Below are 23,547 nucleotides of genomic sequence, written 5' to 3'. Positions count from 1 at the left end.
TGGATGGGGTCACATGACTGAGTTCTGCCAATGGAACGGCAGAGAAAATAAGGAAAGCATCTTCTAGGCTTGGCCCATATAATCTTACTCAATCCTCCTTGCTCTCTCATTTCCCCCACCAACTAGTTGATTGTAGAGCTCTGCAGAGCAGAAGGCAGAGCTACAAGATGGAAGGAACCTGGGTTGCTGAATCACGGTGCAGTATCCCACTCCCAGAATACCCACAGTAAACTGGTATGTGAGCAAGAGATAAACTTCTATTGTCCTGAGTCACTGATAATTTTGGGGTTATTTGTCACAGCAGTTACACTGTACTGAAAGTACTTTTATGAGCATAGAGAGGCTGAGTAATCTGCTCATGGTCACACAGCTATTAAGAGGTAACAGATTTAAATCCGAGTGGTTTGTTTGTAGAAAAAATGTTATTAACTGCTATTTGATTATATTTCTTTTTTCCAAGTTAATTTTCATCATACATAACATAATCTTCTTTTATACCTGATTTACTATATTTGTGGGAAGTGGCTGGACAGAGTCCAAAGTTTGAGAGAAAGAGAAGATAATTTCTTCAAATAAATTATCTGATTTCATATCTCTTTATTAACCATGTAAGAAAAAGGCTATGTTGTTTACACAATTTTGCAGGAGACCTCTGTTACTCTGTGAAAGTTAATATTCAGAGATTCTTTAGTAATTACTAACACTCTATAACAACTTATCCCTCAAACTTAGTGGTTTAAAACATTTAATATCTCTCCCACTTTCTGTGAGTCAGGTATTCAGGAGAAGCTTAGCTCAGTGGTCTCTTATGTGGTTGCACTCAAGGTGTCGGTTGGGGCTATATCATCTGAAGGCATGACCATTCACTTCCAAAGTGGATGACTCACACATGGCTGGCAACTTGGTCTGGTTGTTGGTAGGCAGCCTCACTTTCTCTCCACTGGGCTGTGTGACCACCATCACAACATGGTGGCTTGCTTGCCCCAGAGTGAGCAAGTCCAGAAACCAAGGCAAATGCGACGAGGTCTTAGGACTGCTCACAGACCATTATTTTTGCAATTTCCTATTGATCAATTCCTACTGATCACATTGGGATCAGTGCCGGTTGCTTATTCACAGTTGGAAGAGGATACACAAGGGAGCGACTACCAGGAGACAGGGGTTACCGGGAGCCACTTTGGAGGTTAGCTACCACAGGAACCCACCCATTCATCCAACACATATGCACTGAGCGCATACTGAGGAACTGGGGACAAAGCACAGAAAAAAACAGACTAAAGTCCCTGCTTTCATGATACACACATTCTACAAGAGGCCAGAAAGGCAACAGGTATAATCAATAAGTAAATTATATAGTATGCCAGAAAGTGGTAAGTGCTACGGAGAGAGACAGCATGATCAAAGGGAGGGGGAATGCTGGGGTTGAGACTGTTTGCAATTTAAAATAGAGAGATGTCGGTGGGCCTCACTTAGGCTTGAAGGAGGTGAAGAAGTATGCCAGGAGGAAGAGTGTTCCAGGCACTGCAAACGGCAACTGCAAAGCCCTTGAGGTGGGAGTGTGTGCCGTGTGCAAGGACCAGCAAGGCAGTCGAGGTGGCCGTAGGAGGGAATTCAAGGAGAGGGCTGTAGGAGGTGAGACGAGGCAAGTAACAGAGGGGAAAGCAGAGACCCTGTAGGGCATTTCAGGCTCCTGGGAGAGCTCTGACTTTCACTCTGTGAAATGCGAAGCCACTGGACGGTTCTTAGCAGACAACTGATACTCTTCTATCTAACACTAAAAAAAATCTCATTCTGGTGGCTGACATCGGAATAGACAGGCCAAGGGTGGGAACAGGGAAACAAATCAGGAGGCTCCTGTAAAAATCCAGACAAGAGCTGATGATGGCTTATTTTGGTGTGTCATCAGTGCCGGTGGTTAGTGGTCAGATGCTAGATTTATTTGGCAGGTGACCTAGTGCAATTCATTCACCTTTCTAGGTAAACGTTTTATTTAGGAGGAACAGCATTTTTATTATATCCCAGCACCTTGGGCTGTCAAATGGTGCCCTGCAGGTTCTGAGAAGCTTCAGAGGGATGTGCTACCAGGAACTGAGGTGGGACAGATGGGTGGAGTTTCATGTCCCCCTACCCCAGTTTTTAAGGGCAGCTGTGTTGACATACTTCATTATGTGGGGTGAGGGCAACCTTCTTAAGACAGACCAGAAACTCCAATGCCCTAAAAGAAAAGACAAACGCCCCCCATACACGCACGGTATGAAACAATACAGCATTTATAAAACTATAAGGAAACAATAGGTTAGGAAAAATATTTGAAACGCACATGAAAATAGTTTACTATTCTAATGTTTTAAAAAAACTCAAAAATTCATCAGAAGACAACCAAGTTAAAAAAAAAATGGGTAAAGGGCATTTCCAAAATGAGCCTCCTAGTAGCACCTCCTTCACTGCATTGTTATGAGGTTAAAAGGACAGCATATATAAAGTGCTTAGCACACAGTTCCTGTTACAAAAGAAGTGCCTAATATGTTGTCCACCACTACCGTCACCACAACCGCCACTGTTGCCGCTGCTGCAATCCCAAGATAACCATCACTGCCACCATCACCACCAGCAACTCAGTCATCATCACCACAGTGTAAAAGCCACCACCGATGTGAACCTGAGTCAACCCTGTAGGCCAGTTTCAACTCAGCTCCCCCCCAAGTAAATTCTCCACTTGTGGTGACCAATGATATATTACCTTTTCATGATTTTCTATTAGAATCTCAATGACAATGTTCTGAAACTTGATATCCATGATGGCTGCTACCGTTTCTTCCTGAGGACGCAGCAGGGTGGGTCCGAACACCACGCCAAGGTTTGCCACCGTCATCAAATTCTGCTTGTGGTTGTTAGCAACGCTGGTAGGAAGGAAAAGAAATGGCACAAATGAGAGAAATAGTGTATGAATGGACAGCTGACCTCCTGTATCCTTCTCATCTTCAGACGCCTCATCTGGTAGGAGCCAGATCTGGGGACATGTTTGGATGCCTCTGGAGTCCAAAGAGAGACTTTTCTACTCCTATTTTTGTCTACCAAAGGTTCAGAAATCTCCAGTGTTTGGGCTGTTTTGCTATTTCAGGATACGACACTCCTCACAATTTCCATTTTGCCTAAAACAACCAACCAACCAACCAACCAACCAACCAACCAACCAACCAACCAACCAAAGCAGCCTGCCTTCCAAAATGTGAACCTTTGCACATTTGAATCCCTATTCTGCAAATCCAGGTAACTGCTAATCCCTCTTAGATACAACTTTTATACTTGGCTGCTGCTTAAACCACTGTGATCATTAGCATTTTCTCTAGCGCAAATATTAAAAACTCCTGAGGGCTTTAATACATTTGCAAATATAGGCCCAAAAGAGACCTAATTTTTTTAAATGGGTAGATCTCAGTCAGGACAGCACTTTAGGCTCAAAGTATTAAAGCCCCATCATATTAGACACGTGGCTTACATTAAGCCAAACATTTCTGCATAAACAGAAATAAAAATGCACTACTGTACATCCATGTATATGGCTGTGTTTATATTGTCACTTACTCTCAAAGTCCAAGGAACACACAGGGTCAGGAGTATTGGGGCTGAGTAAACTGCTAAACACATATGCAAATTTCTGGATAAACAAATACTCAAAACATATATCTGAACTCCACACCCAGGGCACCATGACCTAGCCATAAAATTTCATTGCTCATTCACTGGCCCCATGTACAAAAATATACAAATTATCTATTGACAACAAATAAGTTAAAAGTTAAGGCCATTTAGTATTGTTAAGAAAATATTAGGGGCGGGCTTCCCTGGTGGCACAGTGGTTGAGACTCTGCCTGCCAACGCAGGGGACACGGGTTTGGGCCCTGGTCTGGGAGGATCGCACATGCCGCGGAGTGGCTGGGACCGTGAGCCACAGTTACCGAGCCTGCGCGACTGGAGCCTGTGTTCCGCAACAGGAGAGGCCTCGATGGGGAGTGGCCCCCGCTTGCCCCAACTGGAGAGAGCCCTCGCACAGAAACGAAGACCCAACACAGCCATAAATAAATTAATTAATTAAAAAATATATATATTAGGGGCTTCCACCTAATATTTCCACCTGTTAGAAGAAGGAAACTATTCATTACTAGAAACTAGAGAGAAATTGGGCAGAGATGGCAGTTTTCACAGACGTACCTCCCTAGCATTTAGTGCTATTTATACTGAGTATTTGTTTTTCACACAATTCTATAAATGTTTGCACTGTTTCTCTTAGATACTTCTATTTTGTAGGAGGAAAAAGAGGTTCTACTGCTTTAAGTGCTGGTTTTGAAACTGAGCCTTTACTGAACACTACATTAACCAATTTTATCAGCAGATGTGTATTTTTCTTTCATTTTCTAGGGCTAAAAGTCTAATTTCATAAAAAGCTCCTCCTCTGAAAGGGATGGTTAAGTCTATGAAACGTGAACTGTGGAATAGCCCAGTCAGGAAGGGAACTTGCTTTCTGACTGCTAAACAATACCTGCGGCAAGGAGATGTTGCCACTGATTCCTTGGCCTGTTTCTGGTCCACGTAATAATATTTTACAAACATTTTCTGAGTTCTAGCTGAATCTCCTGATGTTACTTATAGTTTTCCATTCTACCCAAAACTGTATCAGGTTTCTAGCCTGAAAGCGTTAAAGCAAGGGGAAAGGCTGGCGAAGGGGAAAGGCTTTGGTTCTGGGCCTCAGTCAATCAGCAAGTCTGCATATTTACAAGCTGCTGTAACACCACTACTTTCAACATCAGTTCCTTTGTGCAGGAAGTGAATTCCACGGCTTTATACTTCCCCTCCCTAATGAGCCAAGTCAGTAGACTTACCCTCTTGTCACAAAAGTCCCTGTGTAAATGAATCAACAAGCTGTTTATGTAGGAACGCACTTTTAAATTGTAGACCAATATAAAAATATAGGGTTTGGATGATGATCAATTTCACCATCACGCTTCTCAACACAATCTGACTAAAGCAACAGCCTCTTAATGAGGCTCTCTGACTAGACTCTCTGGGTTTGGCTGCACCCTGCCTGCCCCCACCAGCTCCTGTCTACAACTTAGCTCCACTCAAGGCAGTCCTCTGTTGAAAACTACAATGGCCTCACACCTCACTGGGTCACTAAGAGAGAACACAGTGACACAGTGTATGTGCAGTGTTCGGCAACGCTTGCACAGCTGGAATGTTCTGATAATGGTGACCATAAACCATTGGTGGGCTCCATTGTTTTTAATGTCAAACTCCTATGACCTAGCACAGCTTTTCCAACTCACCTCTAAGCACACTGTAACCTCCCAGCTCTGGGTCCCTGAGTAAGGGACTCAATGTTTAAGCTTTGGGTTCCTCATCTTTTAAAAAAGGGGGTGAGGTGAATAATACATCTACTTCATGAGGTTGTTGTATCAGTTAAATGTGTTACCGTGTGGGAAATGCAGTGATTATTATAATCATTCATGACCCATCCTCTTTCCACTTTCACATCTATCTGCCTTTGTCAATCCTCTCCCTAGAACGTTCTCTTACCCTTCTTTCTTTGCTTGGCAAACTGTTGGTCTTCAAGGCACAGTGCCAATGGCTCCCTTCCCTTCTGAAGTCTCTGTCTAGTCTCTCCCCAGCCCTCCACCCCTCAATGAAGGCAGGAGTGTTGGCCCCCTGGATTTATTACATGTTATTAAGGTCTCGACTACTGCCTTAGGATAGAGACCGTGCTTATTTTAGTTGGTAGCACCAGCGCTGAGAGCAGTGCCCGGCCCAGGAGAAACACAACAAATGTTCAATGAGGTGTTAAAAGACGACGGGGATTTCTGAGTAGACATTAAACAATAATTCTCAACCCAGCTACTTACTCAGAAAACCTCAAATTATTATTGATGATTTTTGGGGAATGTATCTCAACTCTCCCAACCTCTCTTTTCAAAGTCTGGAACTGTGTTCCATTTCTTCGATTTAATTAATGAGTAATAATTACTCCGATTTACTGGCCCAAATGACCAAAGGCATTTGGGAAAAAGCTATGGTAATTGTGGATAAGCATCTCTGAATATAAATACGCTTGAGGCTACCCAACATAACTCATTTCCTTTTTAATGATCCATTTTATTTTAGAACTTAAAAAAACACATTGATCTAAGTCTTAGGAAACTTTTGGGGAAAAAGGCTATACCTTTCATGACTAGCTACCATTATCTTTTGGCACACTGAGGTAACAGATTGATCTATCACTTGATTATTACTGCTCATAACTTGGTACAGCTATGTTCATTACTCCAGAATGAATTATTAATGGCTGGAGATTGCTATGTATCCCAGAGAGAAAGGCACAGACCTCAGTCTCTGCTGGCACCAGCCATCCATTATAACTTGATGCATTTACCCATGTGTGGGAGGAGGGCTGGCAGAGCACTGGGAAGCCTGGTCTAGCCAAGGCCACGGGGCTCATTCATTAGTGAGGTCTATAAAACACAGAGAACTTGCTTTCCGGGTTGGTAACTGAGCTGCTTGAGCTCTTCCCCACACAGCCCAGAATGTCATGTTGAGTCTTGACTTAAAATCCACACACAAGAGTCTCTTATGCATTATTGCATATTCCACTGAGGGAGTCTTTGACAGGCCTTCCCTAGGTCCACGTGGACTCTTCTGTGGAGAATTCTAAGACAACTGCCAATTCTACAGGCTTCCTTTGCAGGCGGCAGAGAACTCCACATGTGATTTTAAGGGAAAGCCCGGTTCCTTTTGTGACTGTTAAGAGCTTGCCACATCAGCTGAGAAGCAGGGCATCTCCTGAGGGGCATGCCTTCAGGAGAGTTGGTGGGGAATCGGCACCCCATGTTCCCTGTGGTTTCCTCATGAATTAGGGTTAATGAGGAAAGAGCATGTCCCATGGAAAATGGCCATGGCAGAAGGGCCTCTTGCCACCTTTGCTTCAAGGGAAAATGGATGGGGACTCTGGATTGGCCTGATACCCTCTGAGAAGCAGAAGGAGGTAAATTACTTCCAGATGAAGATGGTGGTGGGGGAGTACTATGAGGGGAGGAGAGTGGAGGCAACTCTTTTGGGGCCTGTAATGCAGAGATGCCCATGCTGTTCTGGGGATCACATGTGTCTTCCTAGCATTTAAATGAGAGTCAGAGCTCTGGAAGGGCTGAGCAGTACTTTATAACCACAGACTGGTCCTGATGTAACAACAGTACCTAAGCCTGTTGCTAGGTCTGCAAATAGGTTTCATCTTGAGGCCTGCAGTGCTATGTCGAGGAGTGTCAAAGTTGCATCCCGGCTCCACTGGACACAATGTGGTGACAAGTTAGCACCATCTGCGATGAAGCAGACGGGCGGAGGTGACAGCACAGCAACACTTTTAGCTGCCGTCCTTTATTTGCTTGTTTCAGCTTCCAGTGTTAAGTAATGATAGCTTAGACCTGTAAGGTGTTTTAGAGTTAACGGGAGCTCCGCAACACTTTTTAACGTTTGTTTGAACTTCATATAAGCCTAGAATGGTAGCTCTCTAACTTTCTGACAATAACCCATGGTAGGAAACATATTTTCCATATAACACTTCACTGGTACATACATACATATAGACACACCCAGAGAGAGGTACACACACATACAGCCTTGCATATCAGAAACATGAGTTACTAGAAGCACAAGTTTCAGAAACAGTAAGTGTGATAAACTCTGTTATTTTTTATTCCCTTCTGGTCATTTTTCTGCTACTAAATCAATTTTACAATCCACGAATGCGTCATGACTTAAAATTTGAAAAACGCCATTCTATAGGTATGGAGTACAGATATTATTTCCAATTTATAAATATGGGGGAAAAAAGGCTAAGGGAGACAGGATAGCACAGGGGGTGGAGTCACACAGAGATTCCCAGCTGGATGACAGGAGGCAGGTCACTTGGCTTCTCTAAACCCCTTTCTTCACCTAAAACACAAGCAACAGTACCTACACCTCATAAAATTTAAGGATGACTAATAAGCCTAGGTGAGTCAATCTCTTGGCCTGAAATAATGGCTCACTAAATGACAGCTAGTATTGTTCATGGTGGTGGTCAAGGTAGTGGTGATGACAGTGGTGAAAGTAGAAGCAAGTGCCAATTTAAGTCACACTGTAAATTGGTGGTGTCACCTGGTGTCCTGCTTCTGCCTGGCGCAAGGAACCCTGTCTCTTCCACCTGTATTTCAAGGGCTGTCTTTCTCTTCTGGTTATCCTTTTTTTTCATTTCTTCTTTTTTAAAAATTATGAAATACTTCAAATCCATAGAAAAATTCAAAATATATTATTACTTATTTTCTGTCATTACCCTATAAGCACCTCACATGACAGGCTGAGAGCCTCATAGGAAGCTACAGCAAACCCACCACACTCACTTTGCCTTCAAGGGCACCAACTTGCCCCTGGCCTGCCTGGCAAGTCCTCCCCTAACCGCCCACCTGCCTGCAAAGCCCAGTTCTAGACACCTCCCTGACGGGAGGCCACACAGAGCTCTAAGTGATTATTTTCACATCAATCCCGCGGGGCATTTCTACCCTGACTGCTTCCCTTCTCATGAGTGTCTCAGGACTGGGGGCTGGATCCAGATCTTGGAGTGCATCCCCTGCAGCACACAGGCAGGTACTGGGTAGGCCCTAGGTTACCAATTTGGAAAGTAGTTGAGTGGGTGGGCACCTAAGCTGCAGTAAATATCACTTATCTCTCTACTACCCTCTCAGGGATAGAGAAGCTCCGAGCTCCGGGGCCAAGAAGGATTAGCTGGAAATGAAGCTGCTGGAACTATACTTTTTTTGTGGCTACCCAAGGCAAGTTTAGTTTGAAGCGTTGTCAGTGTGGCTCCTTCCACCAACTTCAACTTCATCCTTAGTGTAGAGTGGGGAAATGGTGGGGGGAATCCTCACCACCACTGGCTACGAGTTATCTACTGAGTCAGACTGTGTGTGTGTGTTGCCTGGATACCACCTGAACTCGGTGAGACGGGACCAGCCTGGATGGTGCTGAGGAGGCTTCTGCCAAGGAAATCCATCAGAGCCATAAATACAGTTTTGCTGGGCTGTCCTGATGGCTGGCACCAGAATGAGAGTTTAAAATAAACTTTTCCGTGTACTTACTGGGGTCATGCTCACCAACCATATTTAACATCTTTCTGGGAATGGTTATCCAGTGAGCAGCCAGATTTGAAGCTTTGAATAACTGAGTGCTGCTTATGATGGATACTTTTACCCAGTATAATCTTCAAGAGAGCTCCTTGAGACAAGTAGGTAAGACTATCACTGCCATTTTACAGATGAGAAAACTGAAGCACTGAGAAGTTAAGTAATTTGCCTGAGGTCACACAGCTAATGAAGGGCAGAGCCAGGAAAGGGACTCAGGGTGGCTGCAGAGCCCATAATCTTCACCTTAGCGCTCTGCCGCTCCCACACAACTAAGGGTCAGTTCAGCTAGGCTAAAAGAGGCATTTTGTTTCCTCAGAAAATCTAACCACAAATGAATATATGGAGTAGTTATACGCTTGGGCACGTGGGAGAACAAGTAGTGGTTATAACAGAGGAAAAAAAAAAGCTGCTCCCTCATTCACCACCCAAATTACTAAACTGGAAGAAGGAAAGAAAAAGCAAGAGAGAGGAAGAAAAAGCATGTATGCCTATGAGAGTGATATGGGACTAAATATCATTTCTACTCCCTTCCTGAAGTGGCTTCATGCTTGACAAAAACATGAAAATGACGAAATATCCCTCAAATATGACAGCATTCCATTTGTAGTTGGCTGGCAGAGTCAGAGAGCTGCAATAATGAAAGAGTGAACACTTTAAGACTGAGAGAGAAGAATGGATTAAAAGGAAGAAAGGAGGACGGGCCAAATGGATGACTTCGAGAGGCCCCCTCAAAAGGACACTTATGGCCATATGTGCATCCCTGCAGGCCGCTCTGCTTTCATCCAAGGGTCTCAAAGCTCTGTGAGCAACTACCAATGTCTTCTCTGTTTCTGGTGAAATGTGTAAACTATATTTCAGATGGATAAACATCACCGCTAAGATGTTAAGTACTGACAAGTATCATATACATCGACTTTCACGCCCGCTTACAGAAGCCCACTTGGTACTGAAAATTCTTCAGAGAAAAGGAAAAAGGATTTGGGTAAATGCAGCAACGTCAAGGTACCTCTTGGCATATAGCTTGCAGTCTAAAGTGGAGATTGTTCTAAAATCTGAGCGTGCAGCCAGCTCTATTTCCCCTCTGGTCTCCTCCAATCCAATACCACTCCCTGTTTAAAACCCACCAAAGGCTTCTGATTGTTTTTAATCACAGGTTAAAAACCCTTGGCCTGCAAGATCCCACATGATCTAGACCCTTCTCCACCATGCCCCCCTTGGCTAAAACTGGGCTAAAACTCTCGTTAGGCCTGGGTGCCTTCCTTCCTAACGCTGATGCTCCCTGACGGGGAAGCCCTGCAGTCCCTCTTGATCTGGCTCTCTCCTAACTTATCACTCTCACTTCCCAAAGAGGTCTTTCTGGATGCCCCATACCAGGTCAGATACCTCATTACAAAACTAATTCCTCAATTCTCCTTCCTAGCACTTGGCAATTATGTCATTATTCACGGAATTGTCATTGTCTGTCTCCTCCACTTACTAGAAGTTCCAAGAAAACTGGGATGGCATTATCCTCCCTTACTGTCCCATCGCCAGGGCCTAGCACAGAGTTTGCCCTTATCAGGTGTTGGGGAAAAAAAAGAACACGTGCACGCTTTGGGAGGCCACCTTCCTCTGAGGTTCCCAAGGCTCAGCTGCACTGAATGCCTGGTTTAAACTTCCACGTAATCTACTGGTGTCTCAGCACCTTTGCTAAGTGGGACAGTGGTCAGGGGAGTGGCCAGAGCAGTTCACCCTGACACCGACAGCGTGGAATAAACCAGGCAGCTCTCATTGGCCACAGTGCTAATCTGGAAGGTACGAAGGCCATAAAATACTCATAGGGTATAATTATCATTATCACATGAGTCATCTAATAAGCATTATAAAATACAGCATAAGCTTACCATATTATACCAGTCTCTTTCCAATATACTTAAACCTTCTAGGATAGTGTCTCCTGCATCTCACTTTTCCTTTTCTTATCCCTTTCTGAAATCCCTTTATTTTCTGCCTGCCTTAGATTATTAACATCGTCACCAACAATAACAGCAACTGATACTGACCGAGCGAGCACTTCCCGTGAGACAAGCATTAAGCACTGCAGTGATTACCCCATTTGATCTTTACAATAACCCTATGAGGTTAAGTTCCAATACTATCCCACATGAAGAAGCTAAGGCTCAGAAAACCCAGAAATTTGTCCCAGGTCACATACTGAACAAGTGATAGGGCTGGAATTTGATGCCACGCAGTCTGCAGTCCAGAGCTACTTACTGCTCCTAGATGCTCTCTGGTACAATGCAGTGCGTATGTGTGTGTGTGTGTGTGTGTGTGTGTAAACATGTGTGAGATATATACAGTATATAATCTGCCATTTTTATCTCACTTGCCTCTCTTCTTTTCTACATAGCCTAGCCTTAAAGAGAACATGGGTAAAAGGAGAACCAGATTATTTTTTAAAAGGATGATTTGAAAGCAAACAAGGATATTAGGTTCATCTCTGTCCATCAACAGTATAAAACCCCTAAGCTTTTCTACTGGGAGAAAACTAATCTAGGTCATGGGAATTACTGGCCTCCTCCGGAATAGGCCAGGTTTCATTAATAATAAGAATTATACTTTTGCTGCTAAGCTGCCTAATTTTTCTAAATTAGTCACAGTTGTTTAGAGACTAACAACAGGCCAACCTGAATTCTATTTGCCCTATATGGTCTCAGCTACTTGGTATTTGAATAGTTTTGTGCACATGGAAGACACATCCCTTCAGTCTAGGGGTTTCTGGATGGACTTCCCTGCTCTGGTCCTGGCTGGTTCAGGCTCTGGCCTGTAGCTGTATTCTTGGACCCAGTCCACAGGCCCAGAAGGGGAAGCACAGCACTAGTCCAGGGAACCCTGCTTCCTGGAAAATTACTTAACTATTTCAAATTACATAACAACCCATTATAAAGTCCAGTGTAAATGTCATTTCCAAAGCATTTTACAGTTCTTAAAGTCCTTTCACATGATCATTGACTGATTGATTCTGAGACTTATGTTCTCCAGTCTATAGAGAGATGCTGGAGCACAGAGGAGGCATAGTAGTTGCACCGGTGCATGCCAACCTGATGTCACGGAGCACTGCAAATATATCAGTTCCTGCTGGTGGTGACACTTCCTTCAATGGCTCAGCCTCTCACCTTTAGGCGAGCACTGTCCAAAAAGGCAGGCCATGGAGAAATTGCCTTAGGACTTTCTACTGCCTATTATGTGCCAGGGACTTCTTTAAGTGCTGAGGATACAGCCATGAGCAAAACAGTCACCCCCCACCCCCAAATTCCCTGCTTTAAAAGCTTACGTTCTTTTGGGTTTGGACAGACAATAAACAAATAAAATCTAGGGTGGAAAGGAAGCACTGGGGGACTGTCTGCAGTTCTAGGCACAGTGGTGAGGGAAGGGGTCACTGAGAGGGAGGTATGTACTAGCAACCTGAAGGAAGGAAGGAAGCAAGCCACGTGGATCTCTGTGAAGAGAGCTCCAGGGGAGCAAAGAGCAGATGCAGATGCCTCAGGGAGCAACCTGTGGGGCACGCTGGCAGCACCAGTGAAAGCCAGCGTACCTGCGGCAGAGCCATCAAAGGGGAAGGTATCAGGAGCAGTCAGGTCACAGACTCAGAGGCGGGAAATCCTTGAAGGTCACTGTAGGAGCTTCCCTCTCCACTCAACAAGATGAAAAGCCATGAGAAAATTCTGATCAGAGGGATAACATAATTAGCTATGCCTCTCTGCAGACTCAGAAAGGTCTCACCTACTAAGACTTAAATGCCCCAATTCCACGGGCACAAGAGATATAAGAACTTCACAAACTAGCATAAGGCCCCGTGAGAGAATTCAAGACACTCGAAACCCAGAATATGCTACTTTTCATATTTATTTGAGTAACTGAAATGTGTAAGGCACCGTGCCTTTGCATCTATGTCTGCGTTAACGTGGTAGGTCTCTGAAGTTGTTCCACATTTTCCCCCTTGTCATTGTGCTAAGTCTTCCCCTGACTTCCCCACCGGCAGGTTGTAAAAGAACAGAATGTTTAGCCAATGAACTGGAGGCCTAGAGTCTAAGTAACAGCCTCTAGGTGCTAGTTACCTGCTACCTAGCTAATAGTCACCCACAAACAACACCAATATTAAACGTGTTATGTAAACATTTATAAAGCCCATCGAACTGAACCATCTTAACAACGTTTAATTAATTACAAGAACAGATCCATATTACTAGACCCATTTTACAGATGAAAGGTCAGGGACAAAAGGAGCTACATCAAAGGTTAAGGGATTGGCCCCTTATCATGTGACTTAGCTCCAGTAAGAATAATGGCTCTCAGACTGAGCAGTCAGGGGTTCTCACTTTCCATGAAATGCTAACCTCCTTGCTGCTTCTATGAAATGACGATAATCCTTTCAGGAGGTAGAATCAAGATGCCAAATCCACTGATGGGATTATGGGAAATGTTACTGAGGGAGAAATTGACAGTTTGAGAGAGAGAGAGAGAAAAACACGCATCCATACATGCAAGCACGGACACACACATATGCCCTGGGTAATCTATTCCCTTTCATGAAGATCTCAAATAAGGGAAATAACCCATCTGACTGGCATAGTTTTGAAAAGGAGTGTACCTTCACCTCAAAAAGGAAACAGAGACAGAAAATTACATTCCTTGCCATGAGTCTGAAACAAATCAAGAGGCTTAGGTTGAAAAAGCTGGCTTTATATCAAGGGCCAATGTACCAAAATGACTCTAATTTATAAATCTATATGTACTATCAACGAACTTCTGAATTACATGTGGACAGGCAATTAATAGAGAAAACAATTATTTCAAGGTGTCCTGAAAAGTTCATGGCTGTTCATGTACAAGAGCTGATACTCCTTCGAAAAGTTCCAGAGATCAATTAGTACTAACCATGAAAGACGACACCCCAGATCTCTAACATCCATGAAGAATTATGTGGGTAGAACATCAACATTTTTATATAGGTTTACATGTCTGATGCTAAAGAATAGAATTCTTAAAAAAAAAACCCAACAACATATATTTCACAACCCATAAAAATTACAATAAAAATCTGAGTGAATGACATCTTACTATGTCTCCCCATTCCTGAAGTTCTATACAACATCTCCTAGCTCCTTGCTGCACCTAAATTGTTATCTCCCCAAATTTTAATGTAGTCCAAGCCTAAGTGAAACAGCAGCTCATCTTATTTATCTATACATATAAAATAATTGTGTTTATATATAGTGGTACATGTTAGAATGAGTGAAGAAACAAACCCTTCTGTTACATTTATTGCCTTAATCACAAAAATAGATTCATCAGGGAATTACGCCAAGAGAGTTCTTTTTTCAATGCGTGCCAGGCAAAACCTGATTTATCCTCCTCATAGGCGCACAAAACTGGAAACTCACTGAATTCTGCTACTTTGGGAGCAAATTATAAAACAAAGTACAGTGTCGACAAATAGGAATTACAGATCCAATGTGTGAAAACCAACATATCATTAGGCAGAAAACAGCATATAATGTCTAGAAACAGAGACACAAATGATTCAAACAGTGCAGTTGAGATCTGGGCCCCGATCTCCCGTCATTCAGGCTCTTGGTGAGTATCATCTGCAAAGCTCAAACCCAATACTTTTCAATGGGGGAGTCAAGGTTTTTAATGACCAGCTTCCGGAATGCTTCCAATTGTGCAGAGATCAAACCCCGACACCTTAGCTCTTGTCATCTTGCTCTGCTGGGCTCTTCAGAAAGGTGGGTGAAGAATACTAAGCTGCTGGCAGTGGAGACAGGGGAGAGAATGCAGCACGGGCTGAAGAAACACTTTGAGGACCCAGTGGTGCACAAAGCCCAGGAGAAATGCCATCAAGGAGTGACTTTAGCAGACCAATCTGGGTATGTGTCAACCCACAGAGATGAAATAACTTAATGAACATCAGGTTCTCAGGTAACTCCAAACCCCTCACTGTGGCCCATGTGATTAGACCCTGCCTATCTCTCCAATCTCTTGTCATGCTGTTCTGCCCTCACTCTCAAGGTCCAACACTTCCCTGGCCTTCTGCAGGCCCCTACACATACCACGTCCACTCATATCCAACTATGACAGAACACCCATGAGATCCCACACCCCCTTCTAGGCATTGCAGAAGAGAAACAGAAAGGCAAGATCCCTGCTTTCAATATGTTTGCATTATACTCCAATTGGGAAGACAGTACACAAATACATCAGTAAGAATATCTGACTGTGAAAGTGGCCGGAAGAAATGAACAGGAGCATGTGATAAAAAGCAGTGAGGAGCGCTATTATTCAACATAGCTTTGGAAGTTTTAGCCACAGAAATCAGAGAAGAAGAAGAAATAAAAGGAATCCAAATTGGAAAAGAAGAAGTAAAGTTGTCACTGTTTGCAGATGACATGATACTATACATAGAGAATCCTAAAGATGCTACCAGAAAAATACTAGAGCTAATCAATGAATTTGGTAAAGTTGCAGGATACAAAATTAATGCACAGAAATCTCTTGCATTCCTATACACTAATGATGAAAAATCTGAAAGTGAAATTAAGAAAACACTCCCATTTACCATTGCAACAAAAAGAATAAAATACCTAGGAATAAACCTACCTAAGGAGACAAAAGACCTGTATGCAGAGAATTATAAGACACTGATGAAAGAAATTAAAGATGATACAAATAGATGGAGAGATATACCATGATCTTGGATTCGAAGAATCAACATTGTGAAAATGACTATACTACCCAAAGCAATCTACAGATTCAGTGCAATCCCTATCAATCTACCAATGGCATTTTCCACAGAACTGGGACAAAAAATTTGTATGGAAACACAAAAGACCCCAAATAGCCAAAGCATTCTTGAGAAAGACAAACGGAGCTGGAGGAATCAGGCTCCCAGACTTCAGACTATACTACAATGTTACAGTAATCAAGACAGTATGGTACTGGCACAAAAACAGAAATATATATCAATGGAACAAGATAGAAAGCCCAGAGATAAACCCACGCACATATGGTCACCGTATTTTTGATAAAGGAGGCAAGAATATACAATGGAGAAAAGACAGCCTCTTCAATAAGTGGTGCTGGGAAAACTGGACAACTACATGTAAAAGAATGAAATTAGAACACTCCCTAACACCATACACAAAAATAAACTCAAAATGGATTACAAAGACCTAAATGTAAGGCCAGAAACTATCAAACTCTTAGAGGAAAACATAGGCAGAACACTCTATGACATAAATCACAGCAAGATCCTTTTTGACCCACCTCCTAGAGAAATGGAAATAAAAACAAAAATAAACAAATGGGACCTAATGAACTTAAAAGCTTTTGCACAGCAAAGGAAACCATAAACAAGACCAAAAGACAACCCTCAGAATGGGAGAAAATATTTTCAAATGAAGCAGATGACAAAGGATTAATCTCCAAAATTTACAAGCAGCTCATGCAAGCTCAATATCAAAAAAACAAACAGGGCTTCCCTGGTGGCGCAGTGGTTGAGAGTCTGCCTGCCGATGCAGGGGACACGGGTTCGTGCCCCGGTCCGGGAAGATCCCACGTGCCATGGAGCGGCTGGGCCCGTGAGCCATGGCCGCTGAGCCTGCATGTCCGGAGCCTGTGCTCCGCAACGGGAGAGGCCACAGCAGTGAGAGGCCCGCGTACCGCAAAAAAAAAAAAAAAAAAACCAACAACAACAACAAAAAACAAACAACCCAATCCAAAAATGGGCAGAAGACCTTAATAGACATTTCTCCAAGTAAGATATACAGATTGCCAACAAACACATGCAAGAATGCTCAACATCATTCATCATTAGAGAAATGCAAATCAAAACTACAATGAGATATCATCTCAAACCGGTCAGAATGGCCATCATCAAAAAATCTACAAACAATAAATGCTAGAGAGGGTGTGGAGAAGAGGGAACCCTCTTGCACTCTTGGTGGGAATGTAAATTGATACAGCCACTATGGAGAACAGTATGGAGGTTCCTTAAAAAACTACAAATAGAACTACCATATGACCCAGCAATCCCACTACTAGGCATATACCCTGAGAAAACCATAATTCAAAAAGAGTCATGTACCACAATGTTCATTGAAGCTCTATTAACAATAGCCAGGACATGGAAGCAACGTAAGTGTCCATCGACAGATGAATGGATAAAGAAGATGTGGCACATATATACAATGGAATATTACTCAGCCATAAAAAGAAATGAAACTGAGTTATTTGTAGTGAGGTGGATGGACCTAGAGTCTGTCATACAGAGCAAAGTAAGTCAGAAAGAGAAAAGCAAATACTGTATGCTAACACATATATATGGAATCTAAAAAAAAATGGTCATGAAGAACCTAGGGGCAGGACAGAAATAAATCACAGACCTACTAGAGAATGGACTTGAGGACACAGGGAGGGGGAAGGGTAAGCTAGGACAAAGTGAGAGAGTGGCATGGACTCTGTGTATAGTGTATATATACATTACCAAATGTAAAATAGATAGCTAGTGGGAAGCAGTCGCATAGCACAGGGAGATTAGCTTGGTGCTTTGTGACCACCTTAGAGGGGTGGGATAGGCAGGGTGGGAGGGAGGGAGATGCAAGAGGGAAGAGATATGGGGATATATGTATATGTATAGTTGATTCACTTTGTTATAAAACAGAAACTAACACACCATTGTAAAGCAATTATACCCCAATAAAGATGTTAAAAAAATAAATAAATAAAATAAAAGTTAAAAAAAAAAAAAGCAGTGAGGAGAACCAACTTAGGCAGGCTGGGGAAGGCCTCTAAGGGGGAGATGTGTGAGCTGAGCCCATTCATCAGAGTGCAGTCTGGAAGTCTACAGATGAGGAGAATACAAAGTGCACATGCAAACACACAGTCAAGTAAGAAGTCCTATCTTCAACCACAAACACCAGAGCCTGCCTGAAACCTCTTTAAAAGTTATATGCTAGAGGAGTTCGCTTCCTTTTCCACAGGAATTCCAAAGTCTGTGTCAACAGCTCTTTAGCACAAGTTGAAGCCCTGGGATCCTTGCCACCCCTATGGTTTCCCACACAATGATGAGAACGTCCTGCGGCTTTCAGCAGCTCACCCCACCCCATCCACCTCTGCGGCCCCAACCCAGTTCGGAAGCGGCTCTTCCTGAAAACGTGTCACTAGTAGACCTACTGCTCAGTCTTGCAAACAGAAGGCCACCTTCCAGGAATTTACATGAAGGAGAGAACCACAGTGCAATCTTGGTGATAGATGCCAGCATGTGGTTGGGCTATGTGAAAAGCTAAATAATCATTAAACAAGAGTGGGAAACAAACAAGAGGAACCCTTTAGAAAGATGAAGTGTGTCTAGAAAATTTGAGGGGAGAAAGTAGCAGGGTTCAGGAAGCCCTGGTACTCTATGGAAGGTAGGATTCAGAGAGTTCACTATATAAATGTCAAAAAACTCACTTGAACTTACAAAAACAAGTCTTCTCTATGAATTGGCATTGGTATTGGTGCTTAAAAAAACAAACAGCAAATGGCTTCAAGAAATGAGTGCATCAGTTCTAGACTTGACTGTCTCACGAAGCCTCAGTGCAGCTGACAGTTTTTTAGACTCCTGACCCACTGAAGTCAGGATGCCTGCAGGTGCACCTTGGGCATCAAACGAGAGAGCACATGGCCATGAGTCAGGGGTGTGAACCACAATATCAGCTCAGCACAGGCAGTATCTTTGGATATGCAGATCTCTGCGACTCCCATAAGGACCACGGCCTTGTGAGGGTCTGACACCTGGCTACACACACACACATACACACCCCTACTTGGATGCACACTCCCTTAAACATATACACCCCCATGTATGACTCCCCCACTCTCAGTACAGACACAGAGTGTGTTATTTACGAAATAAAATGCTTCTATCTCCCTTAAGACAGAATCAGTAAATGTCATTAGATGTCAGTTTGGTCTTTAAGGTGTAGTAGCCATTTAAAAATAGCTATCCTTTATTCTTTCTCTTGGTGTTATCATCAGGGAAAAAAAACTAAGACTTATGCCCCTCCCCCTGCTTTTTTGTATTGTACGTGAAAAGCATCCATTGTGGTACAATTGAAAAAGACAGAAAAACACAAAGAAAATAAAACTCACTCATAATTCTACCAATCAGAAATAACTAAATGTTATCCAGTTAGTTTTTAAGGTTTACATGTTATGTCCTATGCTTTTCCTAGGCACACACACATACATGGACACACATATCTTAAAACAACCTGGAATCATACTGTATGTACCCAGTTTTATAACCTGTTTTTACTGCTCTCCTATTAATTTTTAACGTATCATTCATTCTGCTGTTCTACATACTTAAGGTTTACAGTATTCTACTGTATGGATATTCCATAATTTATTTAAGAAATCCCCTTTTATTGGACAATCCAGTTGTTTTCAGTACTGGCATATCTTTCTTTCTCTAGAGTAAATTCACAGATACGGAATTTCTGGATGAAAGGGCATAAACACTTTTAATACACATTACCAAACTGTCACCTAGGAGACTTCTATCAATTTACACTCTCACCTAGAAAGCTTTAGCATGCCTATTTCTCTGAGCCCTAAGGCAATACCATTTTGAAATTTTTAATAAGTAGTAAACAATATTGTACCTATCCCATTTTTTTCTATGAATTTTACTTTATATATATATATTTTAACATCTTTATTGGAGTCTAATTGCTTTACAATGGTGTGTTAGTTTCTGCTGTATAACAAAGTGAATCACCTACATGTATACATATATCCCCATATCTTCTCCCTCTTGCGTCTCCCCCCCATCCTCCATATCCCATTCCTCCAGGTGGTCACAAAGCACTGAGCTGATCTCCCTGTGCGATGAGGCGGCGTCCCACTAGCTATCTGTTTTACATTTGGTAATGTATATATGTCAGTGCCACTCTCTCACTTCGTCCCAGCTTATCCTTCCCCCTCCCCGTGTCCTCAAGTCCATTCTCTACATCTGCGTCTTTATTCCTGTCCTACCCCTAGTTTCTTCAGAACCTTTTTTTTTAGATTCCATATATATGTGTTAGCATACGGTATTTGTTTTTCTCTTTCTGACTTACGTCACTCTGTATGACAGTCTCTAGGTCCATCCACCTCATTAAGTTGCATTTCTTTGATCAATTATGATATGAAATTTTTTCCAAATGTTTATAGACCCAGTGACTTTACTGAGGGTCCAGACATAACAACTAGTCTCCTACAAAGAAGACCAAAAGTATCTGGCAAGGATGGAACCTTATTTCTCTGTTTTTAAAACTAAACACAGTTCTACATCTATTAAAGTATTCTTGTAATTATAATTCATCTATTTTTCATGAAATTTAATGGGCAAGAAAAAAAGAAAAAAAAAAACCTGAGATCAAATTCTTCTCTATGAAGCCAGGCAAGAGTGAATTTCCCTGCCTCAGCATTTGGCGCAGGAGAACAACTGTATCTACAGGAGGGTAGTGATCTGCCTTGCTAATCAATGTATGCCCAGTACCTGGCAGGACATGTGCTTAATAGATATTTGTGGGCTACCCGCAGGCTGATGGCCTGAGGTTCAGAATATCAGCCCCGCTGATTTCAACATATCCCACCCATGCCAATGTGTACCAAGGCACTTGGAAGGCAGCATATAAACGTTTGTGGATGCCAAAGAGGCCAAAAAAGGATCATCATACCTCTCTGATCTACTTCACAGTGAGGTTGTAAGGACAAAGCAAGAGAGGTGAAAAGGGTTCTGAAAACTATTTGGTGCTGTGCAAAGTGGGATGAGGAGGAGGGGTGGGGAGAAGGCAGAGAACAAGTTTAAACAGAAGACTCAAAGACAGGACTGATGAGCACACGCAGACACGGTTATAGTGAAGCAGGCCTTGGTACAAAACGAGGCTTTCTTCTCTGGTATCCTGTAAGCTGTGCACGGACATAGCCTGTCTCCCTGAAGCCTGGGAGGGTGATTGATACAAGAGGCAGGGAGGGTAACCAGGCCACCAAGTCCTGAAAACCAACTTTTAATTGTGGGCCATGGCTGGTGGGCTCTTACTGATTATTCAAGGTTCTTCTTTATAGAGTTTTCTTTCCATCTAGAATGCTCTGCAGCTTCTCTAGGATGTGCATGTGTGTGGATTTAGTTTTGTTTCTCCTTTTGGAATTTGCTGTGACTAGTGAATCTGATGTTTCAGACCTTTCAATTTAAGGTCCAGCAGGAAGTTAGCAATTAGCAGAACTAAGCATTGTTGTGCAAGTTTTATGAGGATCAGCATTCTGACTTGGGAGAGAAAAAAATTCCCTATGATAAGAACTTACTCTAGGAAAGAGTCAAAAAAAAAAAGAAAAAAAAAGGAAGAAAGAAAAAAAAGCACACAGTTTCTGCATGTTCGGGGGCCAGCATAGCAGGCTTTGGTGAAGGTGAACCTCTGAAAACAACTGAGGTGGCATTTCTAGGAAGAGCTGACAGGAAAGATCCACACTCTGGTAATTCCTGATCAAGCAGATTGGAGTTTACCAGGCAGGAGCCCCACGCCTGAGATGCAGGAAGAGGCGGTGGTGGTTTGCATGGGCTGGAAGGGATCAGGCCTGCTCCAAGAGCACAGCAGTCTCTCCACCCAGGCACCTACAAGATGGGGACAGAGAGGGGCTTAAAGGCCCGTGCCCTTGATTCCTGGTTCTGCTGTTCCCAGCTCCCTATGCAGCTCAGAAGCAGAACCACTAACAACCTGGCCATGTATATATAACATACAGACTCAATTATGAAACGTGGCAGTAATCACTAGAAGGAAGCCTGCTACTTCAAGCTCCTGTTAGAAAGGCTACTGCTGCTACTGATTTCTGTTCCACACCCTCCAGACTCCTGTACTACCAGAGCCACTAGAGCCCTCCTGGAAACTAGAACCTGTTGCCATGGTAGCTGCTTTCCCCACTCTCAGGAAGGACATACTCCAAGCCATTATGAAAATAAAAAGCTTTTATGTTTCACCTCCCCTCCAGCTTCTCTCTCTGTCTTGTCCAGTTAAATTCTGAGTAGCGCTCATAACAGAAATTGAAATGTGGGCATTTCAATTACAGCAGTGACAGAAAAATTAATAATCCCATCTCCACAAAGAGGGACTGTACGAAATAACTGTTCAAAGCAACAGTGTGTGTGTGTGTGTTTGGGTTAGGAAGAGGGAAAAAAAAAAGAAACAGAATGAAAAGTAATTAAAGAAAGACATTCTCTGAAGAATATTAGACCTGAGAGACACCAAAGCACTGTCTGGTCGGATGTTGAGGAAAAGAGAGGGAGAAAAGCCAGTAATGGTAATGGCTGATGAGAAAGAGGCCCCCAGAGGGCTGAGAAAACAATCTCCTTTTGTTAACAGAAGCCAAAGGAAAGAGTAAGAGCTGTCTGGAAGCCCAGCCAAAGACACATTTAAGGACTAATCCCCTGGAGAGAAATCAAGGGTGATGTAGCAGTCACAACCCTATATTATGGGACTTGTTGGTACCCAGCATGGAATGCAAAATGAAAAATAATGAGAAAGAAATAAGGACTGTTATACCATGATTGAAGCAACTTTCTATATTGTCCTTATCTCTAAAAAGGCATCCCTCCGGCTAGCATTCATTCTCATTCTCTCCTAACTCTGTTGTTATTGTCCATGAGTGAACCGTCCTGGCATGTGACTCCCTCCCGAGGATGCTTCCCAAGTGAGGGAAAGCTTCAGACCTCTATTAAGTCCAGAAAATGGAGATAGGTATATTGATTCACATGCAGAAATAAGAAGCAAAGGAGAAGCTTAGGGAAGTCAAGCCCACACCAAAGACACAGAGATTTCCTTTCCTCTTCACAAAGCCAGGGGAGTCCCCAAGGCAACTGACAAGCAGCAACTATTCTGGTTTGATGCCCAGAATACCTAAAGCTGAAAGAAAGAAGGTTAACCCCCCAAACTTAGACCACTGGAGGTGATTAAGCCTAAAATTAGAGGTGACAGTAAGTACAGAACAAACAATGTTCAGCTATAAAATGGCATGCCTAATGGATAGCAGTCAAAAGCCATTTTCACAACAGAAAGTCCAAAGAGAAGAAAGCCAGCATCACTGAACTTAGTTGTACCAGGACTTAAGGTGCCAAAGGCAAGGTTAGTGACAGGAAGTTCATTCACTACTTCCTAATGCCATGTGTGCCATGGCTGTTTGGCCCTTCTTTATTGTTCAAGAATTCTTTACAGATTTTCTCTTTGTCTAGAGTGTTCTGCAGCTTCACTGGGATGCACATTTGTGTAGACTTAAGTTTTATTCCTCC

At 42.8% G+C, this 23,547-nt stretch overlaps 1 protein-coding gene across 3 annotated transcripts in view; it reads right to left on the bottom strand.

Annotated features, from left to right (window-relative positions):
• Positions 1-23,547, bottom strand: part of ARHGAP26 (Rho GTPase activating protein 26) — a 483,661-nt gene that overhangs the window by 108,933 nt on the left and 351,181 nt on the right. For all 3 annotated transcript variants that reach the window (XR_014015710.1, XM_081232450.1, XM_081232451.1), the window contains exon 18: positions 2,741-2,900. Coding sequence is in view for 2 of the 3 variants with exons in the window: in XM_081232450.1 (XP_081088576.1) it covers positions 2,741-2,900 (160 nt within the window). In the remaining variant the exon portion in view is untranslated. The remainder of the gene's footprint in view (positions 1-2,740; positions 2,901-23,547) is intronic.

The sequence above is a fragment of the Mesoplodon bidens genome (assembly GCF_964165515.1).
Source record: "Mesoplodon bidens genome assembly, chromosome: 4".
Lineage (NCBI taxonomy): Eukaryota > Metazoa > Chordata > Mammalia > Artiodactyla > Ziphiidae > Mesoplodon > Mesoplodon bidens.
Note: the sequence above shows the minus strand (reverse complement) of the source record. Positions and strands in the feature narration are given on the sequence as shown.